Source organism: Pantherophis guttatus, chromosome 3 (assembly GCF_059756535.1).
Source record: "Pantherophis guttatus breed Tessera chromosome 3, ASM5975653v1, whole genome shotgun sequence".
Lineage (NCBI taxonomy): Eukaryota > Metazoa > Chordata > Lepidosauria > Squamata > Colubridae > Pantherophis > Pantherophis guttatus.
This window is the reverse complement of record NC_142065.1, coordinates 165,712,060-165,735,274: the sequence shown is the minus strand read 5'-3', so window position 1 is coordinate 165,735,274 and position 23,215 is coordinate 165,712,060. Positions and strand designations below refer to the sequence as shown.

Genomic DNA, 23,215 nt, shown 5'->3' with positions numbered 1-23,215 from the left:
CCAAGTAGCAACAAAAGGGCATTGTAATATCTGCAAGAAATGCCATTTGTCTGTAAGTAAAAACTGGTAGGATCACAAAATAGAAAAAGTGAAAGAAAATTAAGAAGCTAAAAGTCTGGCACTTTAGAATTCAAACAGACAGGCACCTACCACGTAAGAATGTCTGTGGTAAAAGGAAGCAAAAATAGTACCAACAGTAATAAGCGCCTTGGGTATAAGCCCAAAAGAACTGGAGCACCACTTGAATACCATTGGAATTGACAAAATCACCATCAATCCATTGTAAAAGGCGGCTTTATTCAGTACAACTTTCATCCTGTGATGTCAGATCTCAAGATATGCCTAGCCCAGGTCCTTGGGAAAGACTCAATAGGTGGACAAAAATGACAAATCCAGTCTAAACATCCATCATGCAATGAACCATAACAACAATAATTTCACACTTTGCTAGGAGAATTTATGAGGAAGGCAAGGGAATGATTCACAAGATTCATTAATATTTTTCTATCTATATCTTTGGTAGACATTTCATTTCTCCATTGAAGTGCATGAGCTGGCAATGTCAGATTGTAGGTAAACCTGCAGTCCCTTAAATTACAGATGACTACACAAATCTTGTACATCTGAATTAGAAGTGTTCTCTGCAGCATGCATCTTTTTTATAAATATCCATCACATCTTCCATAATGTTTTATATATAGAAATTCTAACTATTTTGCATCATAATAAACATTTAAAAATCAATATTTTAATTGCCTTATAATTATAGCAGTTTTTAAAGAATCTTCCTCTTCCAACTGAATTTTGATTTTTATCATTAATGTTACTGTAGGCACGGCCTCTGAATGAAAATAACTAATCATGCACAGGTATTTTTATCTACATCCAATTTAACTTTCTCATACTGGGTTCCTCTAGAGCTTGCCAGAATATTTCTGTAAAAGTTTAATTGAATCATTCACCTCTGTGAGATTATCTATTTTTTTTAAAAAAAATATCTCAGAAAACATTACCAACTATGTTTTGCTTATAGGCTATAAAAATAAGAAAAGGTCAAATGCTAATTTGACATTTTCAGATCAAGTTCAATCCTTCACTTTCATTTTAAAAAAATCTGATAACATTCACTGAGATAAAGTAAGTCTGAATTTAGAATTTATTTTTAAAAAAGTAATTTGTCTTCTCTAATATCAGACAACTGCAACACATCATGCTTTCTTGTTCACTTTAAATATTGGAACATTTTTTTTTACTCTTAAGTTGTGTCTTGGGACATATGTAACAAAGAACAATAGTAATAACACTTCAATTTATATACAGTAATTTACAGTACTCTCTGAGCGGTTTATAAATGTCAGCAATTTGTCCTCAACAATCTGGGTTCTCATTTTACCAACCTCAGGATAGAAGGCTGAATCAACCTTGAGCCAGTCAGGGTCGAACTCCTGGCTGTGGGCAGAATTAGCTTGCAATACTGCATTCTAACCATTGTGCCACCATGGTTCTTAACAAGAATGTCAGATATTCCGGTTCTTTAATCCAAAATTCATAAACTCTGATGGATTCTACTTTAAAAATGTTCTTTAACTTTTGTTGAAGACATGTTGTAGGTTTACATTTCATAATGGATTCCAATAAATTAGAAAACAGCTCAAGTACCACAAGCATCTGGCTCATATTGAATCATCAAAGTATGCTTAAATTGAAGGTATTGTCACTGCTGTGAACCACAAATAGATTAAATCCAATATGAAGTCAAGAAAAATCCTTGAAATCCAATGAGGCAGTAACACACAGGAAGTAGCTATTAGATTAATAGCAAAGCTCACGTTTCCCCCACACCATTTCTCTGCTTTCTCTGCCCATTTTTTAATCTCATATTATTGCATTATCATTGTTTATTTTATAATTTTATTGTTTTTCTACTGCTTATACTTCATGCTTCTATTTTTACTGTTTAAGCCACTTACGATAGCCCCTTGATGGGGCTGCAAATAAATTTAACAAATAAATAAAAAATAAAAATTACATATTCATGGATTTTTTAAAAAACTAGTCTGACTTATAATTACTTCTAATTAAGTATTTTATTCCTTCTTTTAAAGTAAAAATGTTCCAAAACATTAAGTACTGATCATCCTTAATTTCAAAACCCAATATGTGCCCCAACTTCTTAGTATACTGTCCTGCAAAGAGAACACCTTTTCTACTATACATTGACCCAAGAATTTTCCAAGACTTTAATAGAGATAAATAATGTAAAACCAGTTGTATGTCTGTGAATACTGTATGATCAAAGAACATGACTGTATATATGAAGATTAGAGATGCAATATTTTATCCCTTGACAGGAAATCAAGCCCTTTTAACTGAGTAGCTATTATTTCAATGGAATTAAGTAGAAGACTGTGTTGTAAAAGGTACACTGATATATTCTTTCCTTCTGTTCAGATTTGCATCCTACCGTTTTTTTTAAAAAGACACCACACAAACCAGTTATTCTTTTAGCCTTGTTGCTATCAAAACAACAAAAAACACAACTTAAATCATATAACTGAATAAATAAGCCAGTAAATACCATAGGAAGTAAACATATTTCTGAAATTGAATTTTTAAAAATTAAATTAAAAATGGGATATTATTATGAGAAGCTTTAATTACATTTATAAAGCCATTATTTCCAAGTCAGAAAATGCTAAAAACTATGTAGTTACATTTTAATTTTCATTTTAACCCTTTTGGTCAAAATAGGAAAATCAAAACATCAAAACATAAAAATATAAAACACTTCTAATGACAGAACTAGAAGTTATAAATAAGCAATATGTAACATGTAAGTGAAAGTTTTTCAATGATGGCAGCCAATTTTTCAAAGAGCCAGAGGCTGGATGTGCAGGTATGATCCAGAATTTTCCTGGGAGGATTATGGGAATAGGAGGCAAAATACCAACAATACCGACAGTTACTGACAGTAACCGACAGATGTGAGATGTTGGATTGACTGTTCCAGGAGAGGTCCTACTGTAGATATCATACTGCTGGTACCTTCGCCTCCAATTATTGTTAGCAAAGACTTCTACAATCTAAGCATGGAATAACCAGTTCCATCCTTGTTATTGTTTGACCTTTAATTAATGTAGAGCTGTTCTTGAAAACTATTCCAGGTTGTTTACATATCTCTCACAATGTAGAGTTAGGGTTAGCAAAGGTGAAATTCCGAACTCAGACATAAAATCCTTCAAAAATAATTATAATTTGCTAGTCATCATCATCCTTATTATCATCATTATAAACAGTGAAGTAGTCCAAGTGCTGGAATTTAAGGACTTCATTGCCCCAACTGGTCCATCCAGGTTGCAAATTCCGGGCAAACAGCTCTAAACATTCTACATCTGGCTTGGTATATTCTTTCAAAATCTCTGGAAAGTGAAAAAAACAAAAAGGTGAGCTTTAAGGAGTTTCTTGTTAGTCAAATTTATTGTATATTGCCAGAAAAAAATATTTATTTATTTAGAAAATTTATATGACACAAATATGAAATACCCATCCTTGGAAAAATGAACAGTACTACCAAAACTTACAGTTATTCTCATTTACAGACTATAGTACCATCATAAGAATCTAAAAGTTCACTTATGATGATTACTAATACAACTCTTAACTGACAGAGGTAAATATCTTTAACCATTTCTTCTCTCAAATTTTGAATTTAGGATTGAAAAACAGAAATGAGTAGAAAACAATCCATGTAGGGTATACTTTGGTTTCATTTATTGTAAACTTTTAGTAACTGCATTTTACATTTAAGAGATAATTATTCAGTTTCAGAATGATTTACTTCCAGTATAGCTTTCACTGGCTTCATATGGCATTTTGAAGAAACAGGCAAATCTAACCTTAAGCCAATTAAACTGTTGTGATTTCCTATTTGATGATCTCTTAAGAGTGTAATTTATTGAATATGCAGATTGTTAATTCCTTACAATACCTTCTTTTTTAAAGTTGAAGGTATCAGATAAATCAGTCATGTTCTGCTGTGCTTCACTACCAATTAATCCTTTATACAGCAATTCAAATATATAAAATCATATGCTGTTCTAAGTACATCTTAATGATGTTCTCACCATAACCAGATTGCAATTATGTTTAAACTTGTATTTGGGCATCAGTTTCACAAACTGTGACCCAAAATACTTCAATAATTTTCACAGATCACAGCTACAGTGGCCAGCATGTAATTTGGGACACCAATTCCAGGCTTTGTAAATCTGTACAGCCTTTAGGAGGCTGCAAAAAGTTAGGAATCACTACATCATTTTGCTGCCTTCTAAGGTCACCTTGATTTTTGCAACGTAAGTATGGTAGTTCCAAATTAATGGGACAAAGTCTTAGTTGCTAAAGCTCAATAAACAGTATATATCCTTATATTCATGTATTACTTAGGACTTTCATTTGATACGTAATTTTTCTTTTTATCACTGGATCTACACATCACATTTCTCCAAACTGATATTAGACTACACCTTCCATAATTATCAGCCACAATGGCCAATGACTAAGAGAACTAAGTGCTGGACACATTTGGGAAGGCTGTCCAACAGGTAAATAAATGGCAACCTGTTGAATTGCAGTATATAGTGGAAGTATTCAGAAAAAAAGATGGCAGTGGTCCCCTAGGGAGGGCTATCATAGATGAGCTGCAAAAATACAGAACACCACTAAATGGTAGAGAAGAGGTTGCAAAAATGAAATTTTCACTGAAAATGCCATTTATCCTGTGCTGAACATGTTTTAACCAGGAAAATTAGATTATTTAATAAAATGTAACATTTATATCATATTATTTTACTACTGAAATAAACTATTATTCTCTGAATACAGAAGAACAGGCCTATAAACTGAGATGATAGTCCTTCTAGTCCCTTGATGGTGAACCTGTGGCACGCATAGCCATATCAGTGGGCCCACCAGCTCAGCTCTAGTGCGAATGTGCGTGCCGGCCAGCTGATTTTCGGACCTTCTGGGCCCACCAGAAGTAGGGAAACAAGCTGTTTCCTACCTCTAGAGGGCCTGGGGTGGATGGGTTAAGGCCCGTTTTTCTTTCTTACCTGGCTCCAGATCCTCTCTATGCAGAGAGGATCCTATGTTTTTGCGGAGGGTGAAAACAGCCTTTCCCACTCGCTTGGAGGCCCTGTGGAGGTCTGAAAGGGCCCATTTCCCAACTCCTGGTGGGACAGGAAGTGACGTTTTTGAAGTCCCCAGACTCCAGAGACTCCTAAAGAGGCTCTGCAGGCTGGGGACAGCAAAAAAACGGTACTTCCTGTCCCACCAGGAGTTGGGAAATGGGCCCTTTCAGACCTCCACAGGGCCTCCAAGCGAGTGGGAAAGGCTGTTTTCACCCTTCCCAGATGCATAGAGAAGATCTGGAGCCAAGTAAGAAAGAAAAATGGGCCTACCAGGCCATCGCATGCCAGGAGCGGGGGGGGGGGGTTGCGCACGCATGCGTGGGGGGGTGCATAAATTATGGGTGTGGACACGCGCATGTGCGAACCTCCCCCACCCACCCGTCTCCTGGCATGCGATTGCAAAAAGGTTAGCCATCACTGTTCTAGTCCATGGGCCATAATATTAGTCTCAGATTTGTTATCCCGAGTGAAGTTAACACAATTTCAGGTCCCGATCTACTCAAATGCACCTAGAACCTATTGTTTTGTTCATACACACACTGAAAATCAAGAAAATATTATTACATGGGAAGCAGTCTGGTGTAATAGTTTAAGGTACTGGACTAAACACCAGATTATGAATTCCAGTTGCCCCTTAGGAGTGAAAACCAGCCAAGAGACTTTGGGGGCTCTCATTTTCTGAGTCCATCCCATTTTGAAGAATAGCATAGAAAAATTATGAGGCAGGATCATTATGTACTGTATACTGCTTTGTGTTGTACAAAATAAAGAGAAGATGTAAATCTAAACGTTAATGTCATTTTACATATCCACTGATGTTTTTGTAATTGCAGCAGGTATATATAAAATAAATAACTAATTTCTAAAATAATAGCATAGCAGAAATAAATTGGTAGTGCAGAATACAATAATGGTATAAAATATGTAAGAAGGTTTTCCGTGGCTTTCACTGCTATTTTAAACCCACAGGGAAACAAATTTACGAACCAATGTTTAAAATAACAGCATTAACTTTTATTCTTATTTTTTAGCCAAGTTCCTTTCAGAATCCATTTGTACTTGATGAGTAATTCATATAAAATTTGCTTGCATAATTGTTTAAAGGACACTTTGATCATGGCAATATTTTGGCAGTGATCCTGCGGAAATTGACTTTTGTACATGCATAAGTATATGCAAATAATCCAGGAAAACCTCAAAATAACTGCTTCAAACTTTCAGGATGATGAATGATTCACACAGCTGTACTATGTAGCATGTACTGATGCTAAAAAAGCCAATTTGTGCCAGTAAGTATTCTGAGATCTTACAATTTTTCATGGATATTCTTTTCTCTCATTTTATATTAAAATGAATTCTCAAGAAATAGAAAATTACCTTGATTTTTATACTGCATTAAATATTTTTTCAATCCTCATTTTTAGGTGGAAAACTTGCCAATGTAGATTCTTTACTTTTTATATAACAAAAGCTTTATATATTAAGGAACTCAGGTTCCAGAATAAGGATAGGTTCCAGGTTAAGGATGCAGGTTTTTAAAAGTTTAATAGTAAAATAAGTATCTATTCTAATCACAGCGATAAAACAGAATTTATATTGGTCTATTCTCTCTTGACCTTTATGAGTTTATGAGGTTACTCAATGAAAAGGTGGTTTGTGTCAATATCTGAATTAAAGTAGATAGCTTTTTATTCAGTCTATGCTCATCAGACTGAATCCCAAACTGAATCTTGTAATTGTGAGTGGATGGGAGAATTTGAGGGCTTATAAACTATAAAATAAGACAGAAATGAAATGCAGAAAATATAGCTAGTCTATGCCTGAAATTCATGCCACACAGAGTTTGCACCATGAAGCATTTGATATAATTAATTCATTAGTTTTCAAAGTATCATAAAACAAAACAGTTTCAAAATATTTGAAACAATAATTAAGGAAAAGAAATTTCATGGATTTTTTTTTTCTCGTAACCTATGGATAAAAATAAACAATCAAAATAATTGAACACAGCTATTAGGAATAGGCTGCTATGCTGTGCTATATTTTCTTTCTCCAGGAACTATTAGAAAATCAAATATAAACTTCTGTAATCTAAATTAAATTTTATTTGCCATATTTAATGATGTGAACATTAAACAAAGAAATGTTATTAAAAACTTCTAGTGTCACAATTTCATAGTTAAATTCAAATCACAAAACAAAATATAATTTTGATTGTTTATGCAAAGTCCTTTTTGTCTGAACAAAAGATAGCAAGGAGGTTTTTATCAAAATAAAATACTGTGGTACATTAACATTGTTAATTGCACTGGTTTCTTTTTAAAATAAAACAGTGTGTGCAGATAATTGATATGTTTTCTTTCATTTCAACTTTTTCTTTATGTTCATGCTATAAACTTTGGAAAAAATTCCCTCTACTGGCAATTCTAGTTAATAGTTTTTCACCACTGTAAAACATTTCTTCTACTGACAAGACTTGAATATCTTCTCATACTCCGAAACCCTTAAATCTGCAGTTCAGCCATCTGCAGTTTTATGTTGTTCTGCATGATCATTCACTATTTTTTTTATTAATTTAGAAATTAGCCACATATGTGTGCAAAATGAAATATGAACTATCGGTATGTAAACAAAATAAAGTATTGTTTTATCTGAAGAAGCAATTAGCTAGCAAAGAACACACTCACAAACTTTTCTATATGGTTGTATTTAAAAACACACAGACACATACACAAGGAAGGTAGTCCTCACTTAGTAATCATTTATTCAGCATCCATTTGAAATTACAGTTGTGCTGAACAAAAGTCTTTACTAAAGTTATAGCAGTTCTTCCATGGTCACATGATCAAAATTAGACTGCTTGGCATCGCCATATTTATAACTACAAGAATGCTTCAACCCCCTCATCTACCTTTCTCTCTGCAACCCCGCCCCATCTATATCCTTTTGCCTCCCTGCACTCCATGGCCCCTACACCTTAGCAGATCTTTGCCATTTTTCTGCTTCCACTGCTTACCAAGCCTGCCCGGACCAGCCCTTCATGATGCAACTGCTGGCAGTCAAGGCCTTTTCTTCCAGGTCGTGCATGGCAGTTTCCTCACAAGACCTGAAGAAGATGGTCTCATAGAGCCAGCAGTAACCTTGCAAAGGGCCAGGGCAGTCACGCATCATTAGCAGAAGGAGCAAGAAGATAGTGAAGATCAGCTGGGGCAGTAGAGCACATGGCAGGAGCCTCAGAGTGCAAAGTGACAAGGCAACTGCAGTTGGGATTGGGGGCTGGGGTTTTGTGTAGATGCTAGGCCAGGCTGGGAAATCACAGGCAACTGCGGCTTCAACCATTCTGCACTGCTGGGCCAGGCTGCGGCTGCTGAGAGGGGTACACCAAGAAGCTCTTGAGATGCAGTGTGGAAAGTAGTCCAGAGCCCACAAGGCAGGGTGCAGCACAGCCAAAAGGGCAGAGTCAGGAAGGAATAAACATTTGGGTGAGTTGAAGAAAGGTAATCCCATACCTTGGAAGAATCAAGGTTTAGGTTTAGGCCTGGGGCTGGTGAGAGGCCACAGCCTGAATTGCTTGAACTGGGGTACGTCTTTGGCTATTTACTGGAATTTGGTTAACACAGCAATGGGAAGTGTGAGATAGTTGTCATTAAGCAATGTGGTCAAGTCTCATTGTGCTTTACAATCCCATTCCTTACTGGTGGAAATTCCAGTCCCAATTGCTAACTTGCCTTCCATTTCTTGCATTATGAAAATGCAATTATTTACACAAGAACATTTTTGTTTATTATATGTAGATATTTTCAACCACTACAGATAAAAAACTTGATTTCAGGCACTAGAGACACAGATTCTATCATCTCTTAATTATTCACTTGACAGAAAGTAATGAGGAAAATCTGAATAATTTGCCTATTGCAGCAATAAATATTGCCTTCTGTCTTTAAACAGTGCCATACCCAACGAATATGGTAAGCTTCTGCTATAATTGAAGAAAATGAATCTGTGAAAAGCTCCAAAATAGAGCTTACACAGCTGTGTAATGGTTACACAGCTATATTATTATTTTCCATGTGGATTGATTAAAGCAAGTTGCTTAATTTGTTCAACTAATTTTTTGAAAGTTAGGTCCTCAAACCTAGTGGGAGTGAGAAGCCTAAAACCTCAACTTTTGAATCAAATCTTGGCATGGCACTTCAAAGGAAGGAAAGTTTGCTGATTAGCAATGGGGGCTTGTGGAACAAGTGATTGTAGTATAGAGTTACTATGGTCAAGTATCAAGCAAATAAGAAAAGATCTCAATTCCCCTAACAAAAAGCAGTACTGAGCAAGTCTCAAAGATGTCTTTTCAAGAGGCAACTTGGTAAGAAGCACCTGTGGGACATCCATGACCTGGATGACTGAGAATCTCCGTAGACATACTGGGCAAGTCTTACTGTACTGTGTAGATCTATGGCTGCTGAATAGCCAGAATGGACATAATTGTTCATGCTTTCACAGTGTGGGTCAAGAGTAAATATTCCTGTTAAGTTGACCATTACATTTATACCCTGTTTCATGTAAGACAACTGATCAGTAAATATGGTATTATATGACTTAATCATGTTTGGGCTACATTTACCATATATTTTAAGAAACATCATCAGGATGACTCAATTAGTAGAATGAAAAGGATGGAACAAAAAGAAAATATTTTTTTCTGCCATTACTTTGTTTTTATTGTATTTATTTATTTATTGGTTCGATTTATATGCCGCCCTTTTGCGGAGACTCAGGGCGGCTTACAATGCATTAAGCAATAGCCTTCATACTTTTGTATATACCTGCTTAGTAGGGCTTTCACACACACACACACACCCATTTTATATATATTACCGTGTTTTCCCGAAAATAAGACATGTCCAGATAATAAGCTCAATTGGGCTTTTCAGCGCATGCGATAATATACGCCAGCCCCACAAAATAAGACACCCCAATTACTTACATGCATGCGCAGCCGGTCCCACCATTTCCTCTGGTTGCTTGCCACGCAACCAAAATGAGTTGAGGAGGCGAGGCCAGAAGGGGGGGAGGGGGGACATGCCCTCACCTCCCTGTTCTTCGCGCCAGCTGAGCAGCCCAACAAATCCCACTCCACCCCAATGGCAACAGCAGCTTGGCTGCTTCCATTCCCCACCATCTCTTTATTGAGAGGGGTGGCAGGTGGGGCGGGGGAGAAGCAAGATGCATGGAGTGAGACGTGGCTCCCCTTGCCGTCTCTTCTCCCCCACCACCACCACCAGGCATGGCAGGGTTCTTGCCCGTTGCTTAGCCACCCGCCCCCTTTAGGGATGCAATTTGGCAGGTGGGATGGGCGAGAAGCAGGACGCAGGTCTTACCTTTCAAGCTCCATCGCTTTCCTCTCCGTTGTGTCCAGGGAAACACGCTGTAAGAGTGTGAGTTCTTTTCTTGTAAGTTCGAGAAGTTTGATTGAACTCGCGATAAGGTTTTCTTTTACAGCGTGTTTCCCTGGACACAACGGTGAGGAAAGTGATGGAGCTTGAAAGGTAAGACCTGCATCCCGCTTCTCGCCCACCCCACCTGCCACCTCTCTCGATAAAGAGACCGTGGGAAAGGGAAGCAGCTGTTGCAATTGGGGTGGGGTGGGACGTGTTGGGACACTCAGCCAGCACGAAGAACAGGGAGGGGAGGCGACAGCAGCGACGGGACATCCAGTCCCATGCTCGCTGCCTCCTGCACCCTCAAAATAATAAGACCCCCCAATAATAGGGACAAGCCCTTATTTGGGGGAGGGGTATCAAAAGAAAATAAGACCCTGTCTTATTTTCGGGAAAATACTGTATTTGTTTTATATATTTATATATTAGCATGTCTGGTTAAAATTGAACTGCCTCATAGGGAAACTGACATTCAAAGTTAAACTCCTTATGAAAATTCACAAGCTCTCTGTAATTCTCTACAAACATTCCATGTCATATTAATGATTGTCCAAAAACACCAATGTCAATGGGTAAGAACACCAAGCAATTAACTAGACAGACAAATTGAAAATATAAAATCTTACAAATATAAAAAATAATTCTGGAACTTACCTGAAAGAGGAGGCTTATGCGAATGAAGAGTACAAGGTACACTAACAATTATTTTCTGATCAGGAATTGCAGAAAACGTTTCATCTTCTGAAAGCCTGTTTTATATATATATCAAACAAGGTAATATAAATGAAAACCTTAAGTAATATATATAATATACATATATATAATATACAGACACAGTATCTGGGAAAGATTTGTACATTCATTGGTACTTCTCTTCCTAAACAAAATAATTAGAATGATTAAAAAAAACACCCAGAGGGCACTCTCATACTGGAAGCCATAATGAAGCTAATACATAATTGTTGAGAGTATTTCTTGTTCTGAAAGATAAAGGGCAGCTTATGAAATTTCTTAAGTTTCTGTAAAACAAAAGTAAAACTACAGGAAGAAGACAAACAGAACACAACCAATACTTATTTTAAATATAAATATTGCCTGGCTTTATAAAAACAGATCAATGTGTAATTCCAGGGCACAAATGATCCACTTGGCAGAAGCAACCAATACTCTTTCTAGGGCTAACCCAAGATGGCATATATAAGACTTAACTGCAGCTTTACCCTAAGTAGAGGAAGGAAGCATAGAAGACACCTAGCTTACAGAATGTCAACCACCTTGTTCTTTTTTTGCTGCAAAAGGATTAGCACTAATTTACCCACACTTATATCTCAGGTGTCAATTCTCAACTCTTCAAAAGACAAAATTCTGACTGACAGTAAAGAAGGTGTGATTTGTAGTTATAGATATCAGCATCTTTTCCTTTCCTCACCTACCCTATGCTAACAAGAAAACTGAATGGATCTTCAGAAGCAGGCGGCATTATCTCTTCAAAGAAAGAAGCAGCAATCTACTAGTTCTGTTCATAACCTGGATGGATTTCAATCCCTATAATTGGTTGATTATTATGGGAACAGAAGCCTAATACATCAAGAGGTACACACTTGATGAACACCACTCTTTAAGTGAGAGAATTTCAAACTTTTTCAGGTCATGAAATCTGTGGGTTAAAAACAAATCAAAACCAGAACCCTGGATCAAAAGGCAAAGTTCTTGCAACAGAAAATTGATTGTGTTCAAGGGAACTTTTTTCTTTGTCCTTAGTCTCCCATGAACTCCGATAACCTTCTTGTGGAACTTTCCCGCAAATGCCTCTACAATTATATCCTATCCCCCCATTTAGTAATAATTGGATATTCACTGAAAGCACTTTAAAACATTTCTTGAAAAAAAAGTTTTGCAACATCATGGGAAAGAGGCAAGTAACCAGAGCTCTAATTGCAACTCGCTTACAGCAGGCATGCCTTAGTCTTGTATTAAGAAACCGCACTCATCCCTTTAAACTTGATTGTAAAACTCAACTAAGCATTTCTAACTCAATGCTACACAATAATACTGCATATAAATAATATAACAAAATCAATGTCCATACCTTAGTGGTACATCTGTATTTCCCTGGACTCTACCCAGTACAAGAATTTCATATGGCTTTTTGTGAAGAGAATCTAATGGAATCACAAATTCTCCAGACTTTGTAATCTGAAACAGAGAAATTTGAACAAATGTAGCAAGCGTAAGCAAACAGTGCAAGCTATTTTATGTGTGTTTTACACAAATTTGTTTTTAGTACAGAAAACAGTGGCTGTTTTCTATATTAGTTGAGCACTATATTCATATATAATTACTTCTGACATGACTACAAATAAAAGATACAAATCAATGCATACATTTCTCCAGCTCAGGATTCAAGAGCTGCCCAAATCTGGTCAAACAAAACCAATTCCAGTGTTTTATGTATCACTCACTGAGGCTAAATGCTAAAAATTAAATTGCTAAAATTTAGCATTGTGTTATAAATTAAGTTGATTTAATTGAGCTAATTGTGTCAGCGTTATTAAGTTGAGGAATATTGAGATTCACATATATAAGGGAAGCTACTGAATAGGGGATTGCTGTATATGTAGAAGGAAAATTGGAACACTGAACGCTGCTATAATCACTGATCAGGGCAATTTATGTTTGAAGGGCTGCAATCTGATCACCATAGGAAAACAGCATCCTTCTCTTTCCTTTCCACTTATAACTTTTCTAGTGAAATCAACAATATGCCGATAACAGCTCCTCCAGTTTAAAAAATCTATTCCTTAATGTTAGAATCATAGACACTTGGCTGACAGAAATTGAACCAATTTCTTCAATTTGCTTTGCTCACTAGGCTATTCTATATTGTACACCAGACTAAGATTGGAAAGCAGGAAGGAGAAAGTACATTGGCTGCAGAGATTTCATCTCACTATCCCAATGCTTCTTCCTCTGTCTGCTAATTCTGAGCATAGCCTTTTGTATTTGAGTGGCTGGAACAGTAGAAAGAACAGGCCTTTGTGAAACAGCTTAGATTTTGTTTTGTACCTTGGAAACAACTTCACCAAATCAAATATGTAAGCCAATTAGTCTCAACCAAGAATTTTGAGTGGCTTCAAAATACATACAGTCTACAAAACTACTACAGGACTACTATCTTCTCAGCTTCCAAGCTAGGTATTTTCATGACTGCCCATAACTGTTTTCAGTGTTCAGATGCTCATCAAAGCCACATGTTTTGCATACTACTGAAGCATTCATAAAGCCATTCAGCCTGAAGACCTTTTGCCATAACCAGAAGGAAGTGCTAGGGACAATGGTCTCTTGTCTAGATTATTGGTCTATGGTGTCTCATAGGGTTCAATCCTTTCCCTATGCTATATGGTATCTACACAAAACTGCTATGGAAGGTCATTTGGAATTTTTAAATGAGTATCATCAGCTTCTTACCATACTACACCAAGGGAGCAATTGATATACTTGAACGTTATTTAAAATGTTCAAGTGTATTTAATAATGGGCCAGATGAGAAGTAACAAGCTGAAATTACTTCAGACAAGATAGCAGTACTGTTAGTAAATAGATTTGGAAATTGAAATTCAGCTTGTTGTGGGTAGAGGTACATTCCCTCTGAAAGCTTAAGAACTCCTTGATCTTCATCTATAATTGGATTTGCAAGTTTCACCTTTGTGTATTTAGGTCTAGCCCACCATATGCAGCCTGACATTTGGCTATCGACTGTGCTCTGCCTGAAGCTACCCTTGGAAAGTGTCCAGACATTGTGGCTGGTGAAAAATGTGGCAGCTAAGCTGCCAACCAAAGCAAAATACAGGGAATGTATGAATCTATACATTCTGCACTGCTTGCTACGGAAATAGTTTACCAATCAATCCCAGTCTACTGGGGTTCACTATCTATAAAATATAATCTTCCTTTTAGACCTTATCCATCTTTTAACACTGGTAGAAGAGGCACTTTTTAAGAGGCAACCACTATCAGAAACTCATTGTATTGATACATGAGAAGGGACATCTTTGATCTCCAACTATATGGAATACACTCCCTCAGAAGGTGCCTTTGTTTTGTGAGTTTATTATTAATGTTTACTTTTCATATAGTTGTTCTTGAGTGATCACCAGAGCAGAAAGATGGATTAAGGAGTTACATAAACAAACAAACAAACAAACAAACAAACCTATTCTCTCTAAAATTTCTAGTAGAAAAACTAAAAAATAGTTTAAGTGTTGCTCTGGTATTGATCACACATTTCTAGGCTGACAATGTATTCATTTATTTTTTAATTCTAATCTGTAATAAAAACAGAAATATGATATGTAAGCCTGATATTCAGAACTGAGGTGTTCAGAACTTGACTATCTCAAACTGTCACTTATAAATTAAGAAAAATAAATTTAAAAATAAGATAAAATGCATTTAAAATGTACCACTAAAATTAATACTGGAATTACTATCTATAAATATTAAATAGCAGGTAATAATCCAGCAAACTTACTTTTACCCAGAACCATTCAACAATACCATGTATAGACCAATGAGGATAAAGCTCATTCTTTACAAATTGTAAATGCTTCTGTCTGTTGGTCACCCATGTGACCACGAGGCAATTTGGAGCTGCCAATGCTGGGACAGGAATTTCTTTGATTTGCCAGTGAGACAAGAAACCATACCTAAGTGTGAATACATTGAGAGAATTTAGAGCTCATCCAAAGCAAGAAAGGATGTCTGAAATTGTCTGACACTTTTTACAAACTTTGTCTAATTTAACAACTTCTATTCTAGATTAAATTTGAGTCAAGAGTGACATCCAGTGGTGAAAAGCTTTCCCTTTACCTTTGGATCTACTGAATGCAGCAATCTAATTACAATCCGTTTTCACTTCTCAAAGCAGATATATATTGGAGAAAAAAAAAACTTCTGAAGCAAAATGAGCTTTTAATTAAATATTTTGCCACATTTCTGAATATTAGATTAATAGTTGGAGTGCAATAACTGTAATTTATCCCATGTATGTAGTATTTTGGAAGCAGCATCTTGTTCAAGTATGAAATTCATTACTGAAGAATGTCTATCGGCCACCAGGCTACAGAATTTTAAAGTGGGATTATGAAAATTCTGACAAAATAAAAACTATTAATGGCTGACAATCCTGATGATTATGTGCTTCCTGCCATATGAGACTATAGACTTCTGAATGACAGCTACTGTGGATAAGCAACAAGAGAGTTATATTCATATTCTGCTTGCAGGCATCCCAAAAGCATAGAATTAACTATCATGGATATAGAATGCTGGGCTATGCAGATACTTAGGCTGGGCCAACAGGACTCTTTAAAAATAGCAAAATTACACATTCCTTTTTAAAAGTGCAACATTTATCAAGTATACTTCAGAAAGAAAATTCTGTGTACATTCAGTTTTAAAAGTAAACCAAATTCTCAGCTTTCTGAGAAAGATGAATGCAATTTGCTTATTTCGCATTTCAGATAAAGCCATTTTTCCTCCTTACAATCAACCCTTTAAAGACTGTTTATATAATATTTCTAAAACATCCTTATGCAGATAGTCGTCACTTAGAAACCACAATTAGGATTGGCAAGTTGGTCAGTAAATGCCACAATCACAAAATGGAAAATCCGTGATCATAATCACTCTAAACCATGGGTGTCAAACTTTATTTCACTGAGGGCCACATCAGGGTTGTGTTTGACTTGGGGGGCCGGGATGGGCGTGGCCAGCCTGACGTCACTAATGCCAGGGGTGGCTGTGATGGCTCAAGTGCTCTACCATGAAAACGGGCGCCTGGATACAGTTTTTGGCCACGAAGGCCTACAAAACTTTGCCAGTGAAAACGGAGCTCATGGAGCTGCACACAGTCTCCGTGGAGGGCTGCAGCAGGTCATCATGGCCAAAAATGGAGCCTGGAATGGCCACATGCGGCCCTCCTCAGCTCCATTTTCTCTGGCACAGCCACCGTGGGCCGGTCCTTTGCTGTTTCCAGGGCAGCCCTGCCAGCCAGATCTAAGCACCCCATGGGCCAGATGTGGCCCACAGACCTTGAATTTGACACTCCTGCTCAAAACTGACTCAGCTAGCTGTGCCGATCTACACTTGTAGTGGATTATAAGATTTCTGATAGATAGAAAGCAACAGATGAAGCTAGGTAAAATCACATCAAATACCCGTTCAATTAGCACAGGCAACCCCCAGGGCTGTCTGCTCTCTCCATTACTCTTTTCTATCTATACCAATGACTGCACCTCTAAGGATTCCTCTATTAAAGTACTGAAGTTTGCAGATGATACAACAGTCATTGATCCCATTTGAGAGTGATGAGTCTGCATATAGATGGGAGGTTGAATAACTGGCCCTGTGGTGCAGCCAGACAATCTGGAGTTGAACACACTTAAAACTGTAGAGATGAAAGTAGATTTTAGGAGCAGTCCTCCTATTCTACCACCTCTTACTATTTTAGACAACATAGTATCAACAATAGAGATCTGGGTTCTATGGTATAATCTCCCAGGACTTGAAATGGACATTTAACACTAAAGCCATCATTAAAATGGCACAACAGCGTTCCTACATCAACTCAGAAAGTCCAGACTGCCCAAGGAGCTGCTGATACAGTTCTACAGAGGAATTATGGAATCTGTCATTTGTACTTCTGTAACTGTCTGGTTTTGTACAGCAACCAAACAGGACTGGTACAGAAAGAGGGCTGAGAAAATATCTATAGACCCCTCACATCCTGGACATAAACTGTTTCAACTCTTTCCCTCAGGAAGCCACTATAGAGCATTGAATGCCAAAACAACCAGACACAGAGAGTTTTTTCCCTTATGCCATCATGCTGCTCAACACCTAATTACCACAGCACTGTCTTATGCCAAAGGTTATTTACCCATACAGTATGGCTATATTATTATTATCCTTCTCATCTTTTCTACCTTCTCTTATTGGTATCATTATTGTTTACTTTGATGTTTATATGTACACTGAGAGCTTATGCACCAGAGACAAATTCCTTGTGTGTACAATCACACTTGGCCAATAGTGTTTGTTCTGTTCCATTCCATTCCAATATTCTTTTCTATTCTTTTCTATATTATCTATTCTATTCTGTTCTACTCTGCTCTATTCGATTTACAATCTTACTCCCTTTCAGTTGTTGTTAAGTGTTCAGCTGTTAAGTTAAACATCCTGTGACAGCAATTTATGATTTTACTTCCATCTTCTCTATTAACTTTGCTTGTTGCAAGTCAGTTGCGAAGTACTCAAATGGTGATCATGTGACCAGAGGACGTTGTGATGGTTGTAAATATGAGGATTGGTTGCAAAGCTATTTTTCATACCACCATAACTGAACAACTACTAAAGGAGATAGTCAGTAAGCAAAGATAATCTGTATTTCTTTAAATAGATGTTTGAATGATATTGTATTGCCCCAATTTTAATAAATTATATATCTCATTTATTTTTCAATTTACTTTTTATTTTTTCCCACTATTTTTAATATGCAAATTTAAAAAATATTAAAAGACAGAACAATTTACTAATTTTTAAATTTCTATTCATGATGTTTATAACCTGCACGTTTCTAGTCAACCAGCCAGAATTATACTAGAAATACTCTTAATATATTTATGAAAACAAGAATAATCACAAATTATAGCAATCTACTAACTGATTAATTTTACAACTTAATAAAATAATTTCATTTGATAAATGCTAATCATTATATCCTCTTACATTTGAGAATCTCAATCACAAAAAGCTTGTTAGGATGCCATTAACCGATTTTTTATATCAAGCATACACAGCAAATTTTATTCAGATACCCTTTTGCAAATTACTTCCTTTTATTGCACCACTAAAACAGTAACCTGCCAGATGGCATGGTATTAAAAGCTATTTACTTAATTTAAATAAAAATATACATGTATGGGAATCATACCTATTGCTTCTTTTAACAGACTTGTTCTCCCATGGTGGGTCTATAACAATTACGTCATACTTCTTTTTATCTGGAAAAAAGAAATGTTTTCAATTATTGCAGGAACAATTATTTGAAATTATAAAAATATTTCCCATATTATAAGACCCTAATACTTACATCTTTCAAAGGAATTGAAAGTATGATCTTTCCCTGCATTTTAAAACAAAAATCTGCCCTTATAAGTTTATATCGACTACACTGCTTTACGTGTAAAGCTGAATTTAACATATAGCTCAATTTCATACAAGCAATTATAACGACTTCACATGTACCATAAAATCTTTCTGGTCTATCCAGGCAGATTTGTTTCAGAACCAAATCAAGATAAATTATAGCTAAGGAATGGATCATGAACAAGTTTGGTTATTCACTATACACAAAGATAAACATAATATTTTGCTTATATCAAGGCAAAATACACCTGCTTAAATCGAATTGTTCAAATGGATAGTCAGGTCTTTCAATTCTTCCTTTTACTAAAATATACATAGAACTGCTATGGCAAAATATTTAGGGATTGCTGAACAAGTGAGAAATTTTACTAAGGTATGTACCGGTACTTACAATTCAAAAGTGGCTGCATACACGAAAAATCTGATAAAAGAAATGCACTTCTGGGGGGAAATAAGTAGTTCTGTCCCATTAATGTTAACATCTTTGCGTTGTTTGTATTATTTTCAGTAACACAGGTTAATTGAACTTGTTCTGGGTCAGAGGTTTCCTTGTCTATTACACATTTTTGCTCTCTTTCATTCATAGGAACGAAACATTTGGCCATCTCGCAAAGCTCAGCCAAACTGCAATTATTGGGTCCTTTGTCAGATGCCTTGACATAAAACTGGTCTATAGAATTAGGCTGAAGGAAACCACTTCTGCGTGCCTCCTGGAGTAAACATCTGGTCCCATCCAAAATTATGCCACTGATCTGTGTACAGAAATAAAAGATAAAGAAAAATTGCTTGAAACATGTAGATTTGTCAACCACAATTTACTAAAAAGTTCATATGAATTAATGACTGCACAATGTAAGCATGAAGCAGTTATAAAATGTTTTCAGATTTGTTCATCTTAACATTATTTCTTGGTGTTTGAGTGGAGAATGTTATGAATCCTTTACATGGACATTTTTACAAACAGAAGCATTACAATAGAGATAGGACAATTATACATGTTATTGTATTAGCAATCTTCTAACCTTGAGGCCTACAGATTCATTATTACTAATTTATAATTTGAAAATGAAACTAAATTTAAACTAATATTTAAAAATATTCACGGTATTTAGGAATGCACAAAATGAAGAAATAAAGCCAATTAACAACTACCACCATCAAAAGGCCTAACTTACACATACAAGACTATATTTCTTTGTAGAACAAGCAGAACTGCATGCATACATCACACATTTAACCATGGCTTAGCCAGACTGTTGAGTAAATAAGAGATTCACCCATCATGTTATATAATAAATTCATGGTTTATAAATAAGATTAGCAAAACACCCAAAATTATACTAAATACCTTATGACCTAGGACTGTGATGACGAACCTGTGGCACGCGTAGCCATATCGGCGGGCACGCAGGTCAGCTCCAGCCAGCTGATTTTCAGGCCTTCTGGGCCCACCAGAAGTAGGGAAACAGGCTGTTTCCTGCCTCCAGAGGGCCTCGGGTGGGGGGGGGAGGACCGTTTTTCTCTCTCCCCAGGCTCCAGAGCCTTTCTAGGAGTCTGGGGTGGGTGAAAATGGTCTCCCCTCTGGAGGCTCTCCGGAGACAGGGAGTCCGTTTGCCAATTTCCGATGGGACTGGAAGGCCCATTTTTTCCTCTCCCCAGGCTCCAGAGCTTTTCTAGGAGTCTGGGGTGAGCAAAAACAGCATTCCCCACCCCCTGGAGGCCCTCCGGAGGCCGAAAACAGCCCGTTTGCCAACAGCAATGACTGAATGAGGCTATCAAGACATTAAATGTCAATGATGGGGAAATAGTCTTAGTCACAAGTAAACAGACTATGTCTGTACTACCATTCACAAAAGAAGATAAAATTAAAACACCTTTCAAAAAAAATTCACTGTGATTTTAGTTATGGTTTGCACTAAGCAAGAATGGGTTCATAGAATATATTAAGTTATGATTGGAACCAGTTTGGTGTAGTGGTTAAGTTGCCAGTCTAGAAATCAGAAGACTCTGAGTTCTAATCCTGCCTTGGGCATGAAACCTGGCTGGGTAACTTTGGATCAGTCACTCTTTCTTAGCCCAACTCATCCTAGGTAGCTCAGTAGCTAAGATGCTGAGCTAGTCAATCAGAAAGGTTGGCGGTTTGAATCCCTTGTATAAATCTCCTGCGTGAGCAGGGGGTTGGACTAGATGACCTCCAAGATCCCTTCCAACTATTACTGTTACCTCACAGAATTGTTGTTGTGGGGAAAATAGTTGAAAGGAGTATTAGGTATGTTTGCTGCCTTGAGTTACTTATAAAGAAAGGTGGGATAAAATCTGATAAATAAATAAATTAACAACCACATTCTGCCTAAACATGAAGTGTGAATTTAACTTTTATTTCAACATATACTCTTTTAACACTGAACGTTTCATAAGAATGTGAAGCATTTCATAAGCATGTGTCACAAAAACAAATGGTACGGTCCCATTATTAGTCTTCAACCTTACCTTTAAATGATACTCTAAGATATCACTTTCACCATGATTAAGTTCACTGCTTCTTTTCCGTTTCTAAAGTTGAAAATGAGCAGATTAGCAATACTACCATTAGCAATACTACCATTTCAAGTGTTTCCTACATTAATTATTCTGTATATGAGGAAAAGATGTACTTTGTGATGAACTTGCATCCCTTAAACTTCACAAAGACAACTCAATGTGTATGTTAGTAAATAGCAGAATCTCATAGATGCACAATTTGCAACCTAATTGGTGGGACACCATGGCAATGGTTCTCAGCATCTCACAATTCACCTACCATAAGTTGTAATGCAAGAGAAGTCAGCTGCATCCTGGCTACAAAAAAAGAAGGCAGCGTGAAGACCTTGGCAGGTACATTAGTAGGATGCAGTGTGATGTGCGATGTGGGTAGTAGCAATAGGTAAAGGATTGTCCAAAAAGACAGAGATGGATGTATGATAGGCAACAACTGAAGAGGAGTGATTACAAAGGTGGAATGGCTTGGACTGGAGCAGATCCTCATCTAAAAGCTGGTAGGATTCAGTTTAACAACAAGAAGAGGAACTGCCAGGATTCCCATTACTAAGCAATGCAGTCATGATATCACATTTTATGACTGCATCAGTTAGCAGTGGAAATTTAAATCCCAATTACCATTATTAACCAAGAACTACATGTAGCACTGATTATTACAATATCCTTCTCCAATATGCATTACAAATATTACAATAAGAGCCTTGGTGGCACAGCTGACTAAGTGCTGTTAAAGTAGCACCAGCTGCCTGCAATTACTACAAGTCCAAATCTCACCAGGCTCAAGGTTGACTTAGCCTTCCATCCTTTCGAGGTAGGTAAAATGAGGACCCAGATTGTGGGGGCAATAAGCTGACTTTGTATAAAAAAGAACACCACTTTGGGGGGGGGCGGCAAAAGCCCTACTAAGCAGGTATATACAAAAGTATGAAGGCTATTGCTTAACGCATTGTAAGCCGCCCTGAGTCTCCGGAGAAGGGCGGCATATAAATCGAACCAATAGATAGATAGATAGATAGATAGATAGATAGATAGATAGATAGATAAATAAATAAATAAATATGAATGAATGAATGAATGAATGAATGAATGAATGAATGAATGAATGAATGAATCCAGATGAGCTCACACACAATTCTCATAATCCAAACCCAGTGCTGGCTGGAAATAATGGAAATTGGGATACTAGGGAAAGTGGTATTATCCAGCTAGTGTTTCATACCCTGATCACTTCCAGAAATGCCAATGCTACATTTTCATGGAAATTACAGCAGTGATACAGTATATCCAGGGAGCACCAGATATAGGTGACCCAGAATAAATGAACAATAGAAATTGTCTTCATATTTATATTTTTGGGAAGAAAAAACTAGTTTTTTGCAGTACCCTTTTCATTCTAAACTATTGACTATAGGAAAAATATAGAATTTTCAGATGGGAAAGTGTCCCTCACTTTTATTATCAGATGTGTCATTGTATATGACACAGATACAACAGACAAAGAAAGTCAAGCCATGTGGCTTTCTGAAAGAGAAAATGCCACATAAGGAACCAGCTTTAAACAATTCCTTCTAAGATTACAACTCGGAATGGCAAATACATATAATAGCATGAGTGTAAGACACATGTTACTACTGTTACTCAGCGAATTACTAGTATGGTCTTTTACAGCAGGACCATTTTTTATTTATAAATTCATAATAAAACTTTACTAGCACATGCTAAAATTAGTTGTACTTGATTTCATTTTCCAGAGGTTTATGAAATGAAATGCTGAAAGCAAGTAAAATTATACAGTGCTTATTACCAATAAACTACACAGCACTATTGGATTGCAAAAGTAATAATCTA

The 23,215-nt window shown here is 36.6% G+C and overlaps 1 protein-coding gene across 1 annotated transcript in view; it reads right to left on the bottom strand.

The window, feature by feature from the left end:
* Positions 1-2,068: 2,068 nt before the first annotated feature.
* Positions 2,069-23,215, bottom strand: part of METTL4 (methyltransferase 4, N6-adenosine) — a 22,946-nt gene continuing 1,799 nt past the window's right edge. Inside the window, exons 2-8 of the mRNA XM_087890487.1 lie at positions 21,320-21,382; positions 19,221-19,581; positions 18,615-18,684; positions 15,153-15,327; positions 12,711-12,817; positions 11,276-11,370; positions 2,069-3,419 (exon numbers count right to left, since the gene is read on the bottom strand). Coding sequence (XP_087746613.1) covers positions 3,259-3,419; positions 11,276-11,370; positions 12,711-12,817; positions 15,153-15,327; positions 18,615-18,684; positions 19,221-19,581; positions 21,320-21,382 — 1,032 coding nt within the window. The 3' untranslated portion in view covers positions 2,069-3,258. The remainder of the gene's footprint in view (positions 3,420-11,275; positions 11,371-12,710; positions 12,818-15,152; positions 15,328-18,614; positions 18,685-19,220; positions 19,582-21,319; positions 21,383-23,215) is intronic.